Raw genomic sequence first — 17,092 nt, 5'->3', positions numbered from 1 at the left:
TCTGCTCATTTCCTGAAAGAAAGTTTGCTATTGTAGTTCTCCAGAGTCAATCATCCTAATGAATGAAGTGTGGGAGAATAATAACATTGTCTATTCCTGTCAGCTTCTTGCAAGTTTTAAAAGGTAGCAGATCTTTCAACAGATCAAAAGGCAGACTCTCAAATAGTCTGCATAATTTGGTTAACTACTGCAGGGTTAATATCCTATGTATGCATGGCACATTGTATTGTCTGTCAACTTGTTTCCTGTATTGCTGCCCTATGCAAATCACTCAAAAATCTTATGGCTCTTTTATTGTTGAATGTGAAAATAAATTACCACACAATGTGTAAGTGCTAATATGGAGAATGGTACTAGGTAGCAGTTAAGAGGTAATTTATTCCCCTTTGGAGTTCAAATGACTTAGCACTGCCTCTACTACCGTGAATTAAATCATTCACATAACTTTGAGTAGGGACCATTTCTGAAATCATGTGTCTGCAGAGTATGCAGTGCTGTTTGTGGAAGTGGGAAGTAGTTATTGGAATATTTTTGTGGAAGTTCTGCATTTTCAGTTTAAATTTTCATGAATTCTCAGCACCATGTGACAGGAAAAGAAGCTGGTAATTTCATATTGTGCGCAATCTTTCTCAGGATCTTTGCAGCCAGATATGTTCTTGCACAATATCCCACAAACAAAAACAAAACATTGAGTAAAAGCCCAGAAGTATGAGATGGGAGACCAGTTTCAGTGTCAGACACTATACAATTCCTCTTTTGAGTGCTAAGATCTCCCTTGTTTATCACTGGAGCTTTTCCTCTGAATACCTCAGTGAAATTGATCTTCACTGAGCTTTCCATGGATAAGAGGATTTGGGTGGGTTGTAGAACAGGTTGCTTGTTAGTTCTTCTCATTTCTTTTGTTACCTTTTAAGATCAAGTTTGCCCTGGCCCCATCCCCTTCCCCTGCAGTACATCATAGTAAATATGAATTATTACTGACAACCACATTAATAATGTTCAGTTCAAGGAAGCTTTTGTTATTTGTAATAAGATGTGTGAGACTCTTCATACATGTTCTGTATTATCTGCTGCTACAAGGAAGTGGTGGTGTTTTTTTTTATTGAAACCACTTCCTCTGTCAACTCAAGGTAAAGTGTTTTGAATATGAGAGTTTTGAGCTGGAGAGTGTGTGTGTGTTTGTGTGTGTGTAGTGGAATGCTTTGCTGGTAATAGCATGTTGCTATGCCTAGAATTTAAATTGTGATAGTCTCCAAAAAGACCTGAGCTCCCACTTTTAATACAGCTTGCCTGTGAGAAATGGCCATACTGGAATTGCACAATCAATGTACATTCTACCCAATATCACGCTGTATTGAGGTCTGACCTTAAAGTGTCACATTGCCACGGGGAGTGTCAAGTTAAAATCAGGGTTTCTGTATGCAGAACATACATAAACATATAATACTTCAAAAAAGGTAGTGCAATTTCCAATGAGGAAGAAACTTCTAACTTCTGCATGTATAGCCCCAACATATGAATGTAAACGTTGGACAGACTTTCAAACCTAAATGTTTCCACTTGTATTTGAGGACTATAAATGTTTGAAAACCTAAGGGGAAATCCAAAGATAATGAAATCATAACATTGCTATTTTTTAAGGAATCCACATGCATTCCGCACTTGAATTGTTTTAATGTGGAAATAGAATCTGATTAGTTTTAAGCTCTTTCAATTTTACATTTTGATTTCAGTGTGTACTTTCATGAGCTGTACTTCATTGGCTAATTTTCTGATGTAAGTTCTCCAAAAACACTTCTGCTCTCCAAACAAAAACAGAACTCCTTTAAGAATTAGTGGAATTTGGAAAGGAAGAGGCGTCAGATGCTTTCTACCAGCTAACTCTAGAATTGTACTAGAAGACCTCCACGTGCAGTTTCTGTAGGCAAGATTCAAATATGGACTCTCTCGCACAGATAGTTATTTGTTTGAAATATTAAGCTTGTCCCAATTGGGAAGTTAGCAATATCTCACTACTTTTTTTGTCAGAAGGTTCAGTAGACTTAAGGTCAAAAGCTGGTAAATCATCTTCTAAGTTTATATCATGTTTTGTAATATTGCTTTTTACTCCCTATTAAAGTCTGCAGTCGGTTTGAAAGAGAAAAACAAATTGAAGAAGAGCAAAAGCAAAAAGAAATCTGGTGAAAACAAGAGAGTTTTAAATGAAGACTGGAATCTATTTTCACATTTTTGTGAGATCACACATATCGTCATAAAGGACTCCATTGTCATCATCAATAAACAAGACAACAAAAAGCTGGTAGGTTATTTCATTGCTCTCTAGTTGTCTCCCAATCTTATTTACTGTTGCTAGATCACCTTTCTGTGAGCATCAGTCATTCGCTATTCAAGTATTCAGACACCAAGGCCGTAGAAAGAGGGAGGGGTAAATCTTGTAATCAAATTTGGTTTTATCTTTTTTTAAAAAGCAGAGAGGCACCTTTTCAGGAAGGATCACTGGATAGTGATCTAGGGCAGTAACTACTATTTAGGTTATCAAGGGAAATAAAACAATGGGAACTAAATGATGTTTAGATCCAGCCTAGTTGTAGTTTAATACAATGGCAGAGGAGACTTGAGGCTTTCAGTGGCCTCTTCTATGTTAGATGTTCTTAAGTTTTAGGTGCGAAATCCTATTACTGTTCAAAATGATCAGAAATTATGTAAAAGTATATTTCCAGTAATCATACTTCATCCCACTATGTTGAATGAGTAACTATTAGAGCTTAAAATGTGTTGCTGGAAAAGCGCAGCAGGTCAGGCAGCATCCAAGAAGCAGGAGAATCGATGTTTCGGGCATGAGCCCTTCTTCAGGAATACAGGCAAAGTGCCTGAAGTGTGGGGAGATAAATGAGAGGATGGTGCCTATCTTCTTTTCCACCTATCCACTCCACCCTCCTCCCTCACCTATCACCTTCATCCCCATCCCCATTCATCTATTGTACTCTATGCTACTTTCTCCCCACCCTCACCCTCCTCTCATTTATCTCTCCACCCTTCAGGCACTCTGCCTGTATTCCTGATGAAGGGCTTTTGCCCGAAATGTCGATTTTCCTGCTCCTCGGATGCTGCCTGAACTGCTGTGCTTTTCCAGCACCACTCTAATCCAGAATCTGGTTTCCAGCATCTGCAGTCATTGTTTTGCCCATTTTCATCAAATAGCAACTGCTCCCAGACAATTACACATTAACTTTCTCACAACATTCTTCAAACTGTACTCTATTTGCATCAATGTAAAATGTTTTTTACTATCAACACCCATTCCAAATAACATTCGCAGTCACTATTAACACAGTGCCTCAATCTTCCTAATATTTCGTGATCTCTGTGCAACCTTTGGCACAGTTGCTTCTCAAACCACATTCCTCTGTTATTTAGCAGTATTGGACTGACCTTTGATGTTTCTGTTGGCAGATCATCAACAGCAGTAGTTCCTCTCCTTTCTCCATTACCTACAGAATCCTCTGAGAACCTATTCTTGGCCCTCCTTTTGCTAGTCTATATGCTGCATTCAGTAATGTCATGTGAAGACCACATTCACTAAGCTTATATCCCAGCTCTCCTTCTGCACCATCTGTCTAAACTTTTCCACTACCTCAGCCTGTTTGTCTAATATGCATTCCTAGATGCTTTACAATTTCCTCCTGTTAAAATTACAGACCAAAACTTCACTGCCTTCCATAAAATCAATACATACAACATCTACTCCATCCCCCTTCCTGGCTAGTGTCTTAAGTTGAAGGCAGTCATTTTCAACCTTGCCCCCTATTGACTTTGTGTTAAATTTTTCCATGTCCTGTCCAAGGAGGACTGCATACTTGCATCTCTGTCAATTAACATGTCACCAAAACATGCCTTAGTTCACCTTTTCATGAAAACCTTAGTATTTCTCTTAAACTCAATATCCAGATGTTCTTCCAGCAGGTTCAGACCCTCCACATTCAACTTATCTAAAAACTGCAGTAAATCATATTCATCAATAATTTCTGTGCTCCACAGTTTGCATTAATTTCTATGTTCCCAATGCTTCTAATTTAAAATGTTCATTGTTCCATTCAAATCTCCTCTTGTCAGCTTAGGTCTCTCTATTTCTATAACCTTAAGTACCACATTCCTCAGAACTCACTTCCTCCAAAACTATCTTTTCTATACTGTCAGCTGTTTATTGTACATATTAATTTTCTGTTCTGATGAAAGTGAAAAGGAGAATCCAGTTGGTGTAGAATAGCCAGCAAACCCATTAGCTACCATTTTGTACACCTACCAGATTGGAATTTTATCAGCAATTATGGTTTCTTTGGTTACAAGGTTGTTTTGAACAGTTTTGTTGTAAATGTTACATTCTTGCACTTCTTGCAATTTAGTTGTAGAAAATGAGTCTGATACATGGAACATGGAACCATAACAATCATAACTTTTAGACTTTTCCTCTCTGCCTGAAGTGTTGATTCAGAGACGCCATGTACCATCCAGTCTTGAATAATCTCAACTATATTCTTCATATGTCAACTTGGACAACTTTAGATAGAAATTATTGTTTGTGATATTACAATTGGAATAATCCATTTGTTCCAATTCTCTAATCTGTTATTTTACCAAGAACATTAGACTGCTTAAAATAAATGTGTTAATGCCACCATTTTACAAAAAGGCAGAGAAAGGACATTAATATATATGTACTCAGCTTTTTACGTAAATATCAGTAACAGGAAAGTTAATGTTGACAGGCTGCTTAACCAAGTAGGATTTTGTAACTTGAGTTCAAACCTGCCCACTAATGCAACTTTCTTTGTATGGGTCACTTAATAACAATCAGGGATATGAACCCTAGTTGCAGCCTTCTCTCTCTTTAGTCACAATGATGTGGAGTCCAATCTCAGTGCTACACTGTCGTCCAGCTGAGATTATCAGCTGGGATTCCAATTTTGTCTTCTATGATTCCATTCAAACCTGTTTGTTCAACCAATGAGCCACCTGAAGAACTTCACTGTTTTTATTAAAATCTTTTTCAAACTGCTTGTCACAATATAACTCATTAGCGATCCAACTTCAGAATCAGAAACCAGCTAGAATATAGTTTCCCCATATTTTTCACACTAGCTTAAAAAAAAAACCTATGATTCATGAATATGTCAGCCCCATTATTGGGAATGTTGTATAGTAAAATATGTCCTTTTTTAAAAAATATCTTAAAAGCTTTCTGGATACGTTTTGTGTTTTAGGAGCTGAATCTGTCCTCTTATGAAGAAGCCCTTTCCCTGGTGTCCTTAGTTGATGGTTACTTCCGATTAACAGTCGACGCCCATCACTACCTATGCACAGAAGTAGCTCCTCCTCTAGTGGTGCACAACATTAAAAATGGCTGTCATGGACCGATACGGTAAACTGGAATTTTAAAATTATTTAATTCTCTCGTGCTCTCTCTCTCTCTCTCACTTTCCTTTTTCTTCTAAAAATTGTAGAAGTATTTTAACTTCCATTGGAAGGAATAAGATCATGTTGAGCTGAATAACCCTTATGTTGAAACCTCCTTGTACCCATTATTGCCATCTTCTCCACTTTTCTCCCATGCCAAAATTTCACAGTTTTTCCTATTTTTTCCTTCTGGCTCCAGATTTGGTGTTTAAAACAAAATTTACTGAATGTTTAAACTTTCTTTAAAATCTTCTCCACTTTTCAAATCCACACTTGACATCACCTAATCACATTTCCTTCATTTAAGTTGCCGACTTCCTATGTCCTTTTCAGGCATGCTATGTGCTATTTACAGCCTTAGTCTTCAGTCACATATACCAACATTTTAAAAATAAAATCAGCACCAGTTTGGCAATATAAAGTTGGAAAAGTTCAACAAAAGATTGGCACTTACGCATCTAATTAAAAATAAAGTAGCCAATGGGCTTTCCAATAATGGAATTACCTTCCTCCCTCCTTGTGATTTAGTTTCAAGACGAAGAAACTTTATGTATCAATTTTATTTACCATATCAATGATAGTAACTTGGATCTATTTAGCACTTGCAAGTATATATCTCTTACATAAGCTGTGAGAAATCATTAGCTTGAGGAAATGGATTGTGGTGCTTTTGAAAGTGGCGACAGATGGCTCTTAATTGTTGGAAAATGGGATTTTGAGAGAGGGACCCAGCAGTTAAAGGCTTCACTCCTAATAGTGCGATGATATGGGATAATTCACAAAATATTCCAACAGAAATATTCAATGATAATGGGATAACTGTCAAACAGCTTGAGAAGATAACACACAAGCTGACAAAGAGGAACTTGTGAATGAAGACAGTTTGGGAGATGGAGCCAATGTAGGTCAATGGGTTCAAGGGTGATGAGTGAGAAGAACTTGGTAAATGATGACATGTATGTGTGAACAGATGTTCACACAGGCTATGGTTCTGGATGGTGGCAAAGGAGGACAGCAAAGAGAGCACTGGAAGGGGCAAGGGTATGGGTGGTGGCAAATGTGTTACAGATCTGGACTGAAGCAGTTTTTGTGATAAGTGGCCTGAAGCTAGGCTTGGGGTTAAACAGGGTGCGTTAAAGCTGCAAGTGTTTTTGATCTCTCTTTTTTTCTGCTTAACACGTTTAGGTCCCCATTTTACTAACCATTTTGTTGATGACCTTTTCTGATGATTTTATCAACAGCTCTCATTATGTATAAAAGCACTGTATCTAACTTCCTAATTTTTAATTTGACTCCTTTGCTAATGTCTAATTTAACTTTTGAATTCAGTCAATTTCATGGTTATAAATGTCCATGGTAAGCGTGCCCAACTTCGTTTCACCTTTCTTTATACCATTTCTAACAGCAGACCATAATTATGACCTATTCACAATTTATTCTTATCAGTACTGAATATGCTATCAACAAGTTGAAACATGAAGGCAATGAGGATGGCATGTACGTGTTGCGTTGGAGCTGTACAGATTTCAACCACATCCTTCTGACAGTTGCATGCAGTGGAACCACTGAGGTAACAATCGAAAGAACTCAGTTGAACAATTGACTTGTCTTTCTGTTTCTTTCCCATCTTAAAGGAAGGAAAGTTTGGGATTGTAATTTGTATATTAAAGGTACTCTATATCATATCCTTTTGGTTTTAAGAAATAAATCAAATTTCCAAACCCATTCGAGATATGGGCTTCAATTCACTCCTAAGGTGGATAATGCTCATTGGGAAAGTTCCTTTCATCTAGCCCAGAAGGCAGGATTTCCAATCCACGTGACAGCAACAAAATACAGTTTGCTGTCGGATCGAAGGTGACCAGGGGTTACTGAGTATTGAGCTAGAAAAAAAAAACTGCACATGCTGGAATCCAAGATAGACCAGTAGCAGACTTGGAAAGCACAGCAAGCCAGACAGCATCAGGAGTTGAGGAGTCGACATTTTAGGTATAACCCTTCTTCACTCCTGAAGAAGGGTTACACCCAAGACACTGACTTCTCCACCTCCTGTTGCTGCCTGCCTTGCTGTGTTCTCCCAGCCTCCTGCTTGTTAACTGAGTATTGAGCTGGCTGTTTAAATTATTAATTTCTGTCCTCTGGGACTTAATGTGGTTGTTTTCACATATTTTAGATCCTTTAGTCCTTACCCACGCCCATGCTCCATTCATGCCAATATGCTTCTCCCATTCATCCACATTGACCACCTTACCTTTTAAGCCAACTTATGTTCCTCACCTGGCACCCATAGTTGAAATCATGCCTCCCACCCAACTCAATGTTTTCGCATAACCCGCATGGTCCATGATTTAATACTACTCTTTCCTGTTATGGCCTCCATGCCAACTCACTCTGTATCCGTTAGAAGTAGATCTCAGGATCAATGTTAAGTGGAATAAAATAAATTTCTAAATGCTTGTTAGTCTTCACTGGCGAAAAGAAAACACTTGCATTCATGAAAGACCAGTCAAAACTTTTAATTGTCCTCAGGTAATTAAATCTATATAAAAATGAACAGACTCTTGGTATTAACTTTGCATCAAATACAGCTAATCTTTCAATAATGAGTCTGAGCTTTAATCAAGCTGGAATTCCTGCTGGAATAATTATACACAGCCAAGCATTCGAACGATATAATGGTAGCTCCTAGGTTAACATCAACAAACAAGCATTGTAATTGCTAGACCAGATTATTTTCACGAGGAGAAAGTGAGGACTGCAGATGCTGGAGTTCAGAGTCAAGAATGTGGTGTTGGAAAAGCACAGCAGGTCAAGTAGCATCTGAGAAGCAGGAGAGTCGAAGGTGGTGGGTAAACTCCTTTCTTGAACAGCTGCAGTGCGTGTGCTGTAGATAGAGGCATAATGCTGTTTGGAATATGGTTGTGCTGTTGTTAGCTCACACCTCTTCATGAATATCCAGTTTTGAGCTGCTAGATCTGTTCAAAGTCTGTCTCAATTAGCACAATGATAATGTCACACAATATAATGGTATGACTTGTCTTGTAACTTAAAAGGCACTATTTTACAACTACATAAGTCATCCAGTATAGCAGCACTACTTATAATTAAGGGAAGCAATGTTATTCATTTCATTGGAATATTGAGATAATATTGGTCAGAGAGTGAAATTAGGTTCTGACTGAGTGCTGGGTTATTGAAAACTCCTGTTTGATTTTAACACCAAATTGATCTTAATTGCTGACTAGCATGACTTGAATTCGCTGGACAGTGTTAAAGCAGTCACCCCCATGTTTGGCAATCAACTGCTGATTAGACATCCCTCCATGAGACTGTATATGTGAGCACTATCTTCCATAGAAGGTAGCTGAAACAAAGTGGTATGTTCAAGATAGTTTAGGGACCAAGTGTGAGAGTGCTACATTTGTGAAACTGTGCACCAGGGATCCTGGTGGAGGAGGTCGAGAGGTTAGAAGTATCTGTTGTATCTGCAATTCACTTTGATCTTGCGTCCCTCTCTGTTGTATCACCTGGAGCAGCTCTCCCTGATTCATGTCCTCTCACTTCTGCAGACTAAAAGGAGGAATCCTTTCAGTAAGATGCTGGTAATCAGGTCATCTTATCATGGTGACACCAATGCTTTGAGGAATTTGGGCAGTCTAAGAAGAAGTCCATATTTATAAAACACCTTGCAAACAGGAAAAGTTGGATAACATTCATTTGTATAATAACCAGTGAGTACTGGTGTTTCAGCTTTCAGATTGACAGGTCACAGAAAATCCACCACCCAAGTCACTCAATCCAGCAATTGTTCCCTTATTTTAGTGAGGGTAAGGGGGAGGTTGAGGATTATTGAATTTTTCCTGATTCTCGCTGAAGTCAATGGAGTTGCTGAAGGTTGCAAAAGGTGACCCTTGTAAGTTCCTTCACCTGAGTGAATTAGAAGGAGTCACATTAACTACAGGTCACATTGGTGCTGAGAGATTCAAGGAAATGTCTATTTTATGTCAAGTGATAGGGAAAGGAAATAACTTTCCCATTCTCAACCTTTCCTGTTTATGAAACAGATGGCAACAAACATTTGGTAATAAATCTCACAATTTGTTTTCTTCAAGTGCATTGATTTCCGTGATGGAGGCAGTGGTTCGAGACCAACAAAGCAATATAAGAACTTTCAGATCGAAGTGAGTAAGGATTTAGGTTACAAGTTGCATGGCTCTGAGAGCTACTTCACAAACCTTAAGGAACTCATGAGTCATCTCAAAGGGCAGATTCTTAAAACCGAGGATGTAAGCTTCCAACTGAAAACTTGCTGTCCACCAAAACCGAGAGGTGAGTATTATAAAAGCTGCATGAATTATTACAACCTTTAATTAAGAAACTATGTAATCTTTATTGGAACTCCATTTTTGAATCCCTCCAGTGAGATTTCTGTCCTTGCCACAGTATAAAATTTGGCCTCCTTTAATATCACAAATTATATATTATTTGACTGTGACATGTATAAACTTTCTGTCCATATTCTCCTTGAACTATCTTTGACACAGTTGAGTATACAATCTTGTCGCAGTGCCTCTCCACTGACCACTTGGTTCCTTATCTATCATTCTTCACCCCTACAAATGGCTTGTCTTCCCATTCATACACTGTTAACTCCGATCTTGGCACAATCCTATTTCTTGTTTATATGTTGTTTCTTGGTGACATCATCCAAACTCTTGTTATCTTGTATGATGATGAAACTCAACTTTATCACCAGCACCAGCATTCTCAACACGTCAGCTGTCTGTAAATTGGTACATTGGTTGCTCAAACAGTCAGTACCAGGTGAGCAGAAATTTCTTTAAATAAATCTTGGGAAAACTGAATTCATGACCTTGTGGTCCCACCACAAACTCTACTCCTTAGCAACTGACTCTGCCCCTTTCCCTCTCCCTCTCAACTGTCTGAGACTGTACCTAGCTGTTTGCAATCCTGGCATCATATTTGACCTTAAGAGGAACTTCTTACCATATATGTAAGATCACTGAATTCCATCTCCACAACTCTACCCTTGACTCAGCGCATCTGCTGCATCGCTCATTCTTGCCTTTATTAGTTAATAAAGAAAACAGTCAGTGTTTAGCATTATTTATTAACTTATCATTGCTAAATGCTGAATATTCACATGTAGTTTTAGCCTGAGTATCAGTGTTAATGAATTATACAGGAACTCCCAGCTGAACCAAACATTGTTCGCTGTCAACGGAAATGCATTTACAAAATGGAATAGCTCGATGGCAATCATTGACTTTTTCCCCTTCCTAGTCCAAGTGTGCCTAGCCCAGCTCGTAACCCTTCCCCAAAAAAATAATTTCAGTTGAAATCTCAGTACGTAAAATTGTGAAATGATTTCACAGTAAATTAAGTCTCGGAAATGTAATATTTTATGATTTCCTAGTTTTCTGAAAAGCTGTGACTTTTTCTGCAAATATTACTACTTAAAAAAACTTTTGAGTTTTATTAGCTGCTGATTATTCAACACTCAGCACTTACAATGACAAAACCATGGAAAGGCTGCAAACTGATAATATTTTTTATATAAGATCAGGTATGTTTAATTGCTTGAAAGTACAAGAATAAAATTGCACTATACAGTTTAATCAAAAAATTAAATTAATCCGTATTAATTTAGCTGTAACAGCATTTAGTTGCAAGGATTATGTATTTGAGAGTTATTTTTTTCTGACGACACACCCATCTAGATAAACAATGATAAGATCAGGGTGGAGGTGAGCCATGAATGTTGGATATCTAGTAGAAAAACAAAAACTCCAAGAAAGGCAGGTGAGATCTGTAAACTATAAGAGATGGATGAATTAATAATTATGACTTTCACCCTATGTTTTTCAAATGTTGTAAGTTCCCAATAACTTTTTTTTTCGTTCAGCCATAAACGGTTTTTCTTCAGTTTTGCATGAGATTTGTGCATCATTGGCAAGGCCAATATTTGTTCCCTATCCCTAATCTCACCTTTGGGGTAATTGACGTCTCACACAGTGTTGTGATGTCTTGTATAGAACAAACTGATGGCAGATTTCCTTTCTGGAAGGACATCAGTGAACCAGATGTGTTTTTAAAACAATTGATCATAGTCATCGTTATTGAGATTAGCTTTATATTCCAAGCTCATTGATTGAATTTAACCTCCAATTGCATGAGTAGGATTTAAATCTGTGCTTCCAGAGCATTCACCTGGACTCTGATTTCCTAATCCATGAACACCACCACTACCCCTCCATTGATTCATTCTTAAAAAGAGCTGCCTTACAAATATGAAAAGAAGTACGTTCAAAGTAAGCCCCATAGAGAGTTAAGTACCATGTGTGTCAGCTCTGATCGGTGGGTAGCACGCTCACTGCTGAAACAGAGGTTGTGGGTTGAGGTCCTATTCCAGATTTGAGCAGAAAAACGAAGGCTGATGCTCCAGTGAAGTATTGAGAGTTTGCTGCACATTAGGAAGTGCTGTTCCTTGAATAGATGTTAAAGGAAGACCCAGTGTGCCCTTTCGGGTAGACATAAAAGATCCTATGTACTGTTTTGAAGGAGAGCAAGGAGCTTTTCCCCAGTATCCTGGTGATTATGCTGGAGGCAGCATCACGAAAGGAGATTAACTGGTCATTGTGGCATTGCCATTTGTGGCAGTTGCTGGTTGCATTTGGCTGCATTTCCTCCTCTACAACAATGTCTACACTTCAAAGATACTTCATTGTCTTTAAAACATTTTGCCACGTTTGGTGATCATTAAAGGCACTGCATAAATACAAGTCTTTCCCTCTTTGTACCACTCTGTTAAAGTATGTTGATTTTTAAAATTTTCTTTGGCAGACATCATTAATAAATCATGGATGGGTGGCATAAGTTACAAAGTCTATCTATAGAAATCTGTGTCTGACCCCTCTAATATCCATTACATATCAGTTTCTTTACAAATGTGACAGATTGCCAGGGTCACTAATTGCTACATCATATTGAGAACAAATCATTTCAGAAGATTTAGTAACTTAATGAAACAGTTAATTTGCACAAGATTTTTACTGTGATTTAAAGATGTGAAGGGGACGATTAAATCAGCTAATGATTGTGGTCGGCAGTACTATAATTCTCTCCATTTAAATATTTAATGTTTTTGTTCAACTTTGTTTTGTGCAGAGGGGTCTAAGAAATTTGTTTTCTTTGTGTGTTTACTGCAAAAGGAAGCTCCTTATCAAAATATCTTGCTTCAACTGACCTTTAGCTGTGGCTAGTGTGATTTGCTGCACCCTACTAGCTGTATTTCAAAATCCTTAGTTATTTTCACGTTGGAGGTTTATTTGGAGAATTTGCTAAAATAACTATTCTCTTCAAGAAATCTTCAAATGTGATACATTATGCTTGGCCTTTCACATTTAAAAAAAAATTGATCTCCTCACCTCCCACACACATTCTCAAAAAATTTAGGTGAAAAGAATATTCAGTGTAGAAAGGATATAGTTAATATGGTCTTACCATGTTTATCAAGTTTGTTTCCTGTTTGACTGCAGGAACTTGTTGACTTGAACTGGAATTTAATATATTTCTATTGTTCCTTCAAAAAACTACAAGTTCATTATATTGTAAATTCGAAGCAAATATTCTGAAGATTATGAATATTTGTCCATATTTGAATCTATGTTTAAATCCAAAGCTGGTTAATCGCTCATTCACAACCCACTGTTCACAGCTGTTATTTCTGCATAATTTCACACATGGAGCCTTAAAATGCATCCAGTATTGATTTGTTAAAATGAATTGCCAATAAGTAATTTGTTGCCTGTATCTAGATTTGCGGGTTAACAATATACTAAGCCACATGTGTACATCTTTCCTCCTTTGAACCCACACATAGAAACCAACACACTCCTCAAGCCCACACACACATGCAGTCCCACACATACGCCCACACAGTCCTTTTAACAGGCGTACACATTCTACATTTTGAACTTTAAATTATCTATGCTTATAGCTGCAAAAAAAGATACACAAGCGCAGAGAAATCATCTAGGCCAGTGCTCACTAGAGATACAGTTATTGTCACATGAGCAACTACCATTGTGAAATCTCTTTAACCCAAAGTGGTCTTGAATGACCTTTCAACATAAAAGTTTAGTTTATTTTAGATACAAATCAACAATCCACATGACTACTCAGATAATCTACACTGTTACTTGAGCCTGGCGTGCTGCACATTTAGGGTCATAGCTGATCTGTGTCACAATTCCATTTGACCCTGAACATTTGATACCTTTAATAAAATTCTGTCAATGTTAGTCTTGATAATTTCAGTTGACCCAGCATCTTCCAGTTTTTGTGTTTAAAAAAAAAATCCTACTTCATTTCTCTCCTGAATGACTTAGCGCCAATTTTAAGATCACACTCACTTTATTTGAATTCCTCCACCAAAAGAAATAATTGTGATGTACTGATCCTATTCAATCTCTTTAAGACTTTAAACACATCATTCAAGTCTGCCCACAGCTGACTGTACTCAAAGCTGTACATGCTACATTTCGACATGTACATTTACACCTGTCGTGTTCTGATGAATGTCATGAATCTGGCAAATTTACATCCACCGCTTCCAAGGCCAGAATATCTGTCCTGAGTTGTTATGCCCAAAATGGAACTTATTCCAGCTAGAGTTTAACCATCTGTACATCTGATACACCACTTCCTCACCATTGCATTCCATTAGTTGATATAAAGGACAAAATCCATTAGCCCTTGATTGTTTTCTACTACATTAGTGGTTTAGTTTTTCATCATCTCTGTTCTTGGACATCCAAGTTCCTTTGTTTCCCCCTTGTTCCTAATTTTTTGCCTCCTAATCTGTGTAAGAATTAAGTCTCCCATTATAACTTATTGTTTTGCTAGCTGCTTCCCTGCTCCTTGTCTTTATCCAAATGCCCCCATCCCAGCCTGTAGAACTCCACAATGATACTAAGATCTCAGCAGCATCAGCTGTTTGGTCTACAAAGTTGACCCGACGTAAGCACAAGTAACTCCCACTGAAATCTTGCATTTTGAACTGTTTCTTTAGTTCTACTTTAGGTTCTGTTACCATTAGCTGTCTACCCTTGCTGAGTCAATTCTGTCCTCTGCTGTGATTCACAAATTACTTGGAACATGAATTATGCGATACAAAGTGGTATAATGAGGATGTGTTTATACTATGAATTTAGCTCTTCACTTGCAATATAGATCAGAGTCTGGGCCAAATTTCACTCTTCAAAGAAGTTACGCTAGGTCTTGTCGGGCTGGAGTTTCATGCTATTTTTATTTGGCATCATGTAGATTTTAACTCTCATGAGGGTTTAAATTTAACTATTCTTTATTATAGAGTAGAATTTCAAGCATTTATGTACCAAATGTATTCCTGAGAATAGTATCTAGAACAGATACTGCAGAAACTAGCCTGAAGAAATGCTGCCTTAAGGAGATTAATGTCTTTTAATGGTATTAGCAGGCATCAGACTTGCTAGTAAAATAGCAAAGCATTTCATCTGAGAGTTTCTAACTTTTAAATGAAATGCATCTTACAAACTGTCTGCAAATTATTGATCGATGGTGTAATTTTTCACTTTTTGTGATGATTACATTCAAATGAGGAATGACAATGCTGTGAGTGAACAATTTCTTACTGTGTGCACCCAGATGTAAGATTAAACATTTGCAAGGTTAGGTGCTGCAGAAGTGAGGTAGAAATTAAAGTTTCCTGTAATCTGTTGTCAAAAATATACCTTTGCAGTAGTCTATAAAGAGCAGTGGTCTTTTTCAGTTGATATATTAAAAACTGTTTTCTGTTGTTCCAGTTGATGATATTACAGGACAAATTAGATCCCAGGCCGAAATCCAGCTTGATGCTTCATTTTTTAAAATTCTAATAAGATGGTAATATAAACAAAATTGAAATTTAATCATGTTTTGCTGAAGATTTGATTTTAACGATAAGCATAAGTTTATTATACAAAGAAAAGAAGATAAAATAATCTGAACTCTTTACATATAATACATGTTTAATGATTAAGAAACATGTAGCAAACTATAATCGGTCATCCCTACAGAACGTTCCAGTACTCAAATGCCAAACACAGAATTCCTTTCTGTACCACACAGGTTGACGGCTGTGGCGACAATTCACCAGGTCTTGAGAGTCTGATCCCCTCTTCCTTGAGCCTTCAGACAACTAAGCTTAGACTTTCTTAGCTTTAAATAACTCCAATCAGGATTTCAACTAAACATTTCTGGTCTGGAGCTTTGAAACTAATTTCTTGACACTGATGTAACCTATTCTTAACAATTCTAATCTCCCTTTCTCAGGAGCAAATGTTGTTCATATCTAGCTTCAACCAAGACCCTGACAAACATGCCAAAGTTTTTTTTAAATTATGAGTATATTGCCTCATCAAGAAAGTGGAGGTGATGGGGCTAATGGTGTTATCACTAGATTATTAATCCAGGTAATGTTTTGGGGATGCAGGTTCAAATTTTGTCATTACAGCAGATGAAATTTGAATTCAATACAAATTTGGAATTAAAGATTTTAATTCTGCCCATGAAACTACTGTTGATTGTTGGAAAAACCCATCTGGTTCATTAATGTCCTTCAGGAAGGAAATCTGCTGTCTTTACATGGTTTGACCCACTTGATTCCAGATCCACAGCAATGTGGTTTATTCTTAACTGTCTCCTGCGCAAATTAGGAATGGAGAGTAAATGATGACCGAGCCAGCCACACCTATATTCAATGAAGAAACAAAAAAAAATCTCTGACATATTAAACTGAAAGTCTAATGCATTAACTCTTTACTTTGTTTGAAAACAAAACCCCATTACACACCAGAAAAACACACTCAGATTTATTTTTCTGTAAAATCACCATGGCTACACATATCTATAAGTTTATCATTAAACTTCTTCAGAGACACAGACCAAACCCACATACCAGTAGATCAAATCCAAACTTTTAAAATAAATTACATTAAAATATATATAAAACATATACGCATTAAACTGTTGGAGATTAAATGTATAACATTTTTAAACAATGGCATCCTTTTGCTGCATTTTATAGTTACTTTACTATCTGACTTGTTTTGTTCTCCGTTCTTAAAATATTTTGCTTACTGCTGATGTCTTAGGACTATATTGCTGTCAGTTGCAATTAATAACTACAACAACCAAATATCTGAAGGTAGGGGCTCCTCTTGGTTTCTATTTTGTACAATGAGAGATGTGAGGAAGAGATCTGAAGCAAGTCTTCATCCTTAACACAGGAGTTGATTTCATAAACTAAGATTGTGGCTCTGTCCTTCCCTCCTGACCTTTCCTAGATGAGCAATCCTGGAATGAGAACAGAGACTGCTTGCTGCAGATGTGGGTCCATCACAATTATTGTTGTGTACTCTGGCATGGTACTGTAGTCCATGAAAAAAAACAAAAAACATTCCTCTGGCCTTTCTGTGCATATGACTCTATCTCCCACAGGCAAACCCCCCACCCCAAGTACCCATCAACCACATGCACTCTAGTATCTTTTTCCCTCCATGAATTGACTCTAATCGCTATGTCGCAAAAGCTTTCC

At 37.4% G+C, this 17,092-nt stretch overlaps 1 protein-coding gene across 2 annotated transcripts in view; it reads left to right on the top strand.

The window, feature by feature from the left end:
• jak1 (Janus kinase 1) overlaps window positions 1–17,092 on the top strand; it is a 131,653-nt gene that overhangs the window by 79,796 nt on the left and 34,765 nt on the right. For both annotated transcript variants that reach the window (XM_060830382.1, XM_060830383.1), the window contains 4 exons: window positions 2,120–2,299; window positions 5,262–5,419; window positions 6,901–7,024; window positions 9,567–9,783. In XM_060830382.1, coding sequence (XP_060686365.1) covers window positions 2,120–2,299; window positions 5,262–5,419; window positions 6,901–7,024; window positions 9,567–9,783 — 679 coding nt within the window. The remainder of the gene's footprint in view (window positions 1–2,119; window positions 2,300–5,261; window positions 5,420–6,900; window positions 7,025–9,566; window positions 9,784–17,092) is intronic.

This window comes from Hemiscyllium ocellatum, chromosome 9 (assembly GCF_020745735.1).
Source record: "Hemiscyllium ocellatum isolate sHemOce1 chromosome 9, sHemOce1.pat.X.cur, whole genome shotgun sequence".
Lineage (NCBI taxonomy): Eukaryota > Metazoa > Chordata > Chondrichthyes > Orectolobiformes > Hemiscylliidae > Hemiscyllium > Hemiscyllium ocellatum.
This window is presented reverse-complemented; position numbering and strand designations above follow the sequence as displayed.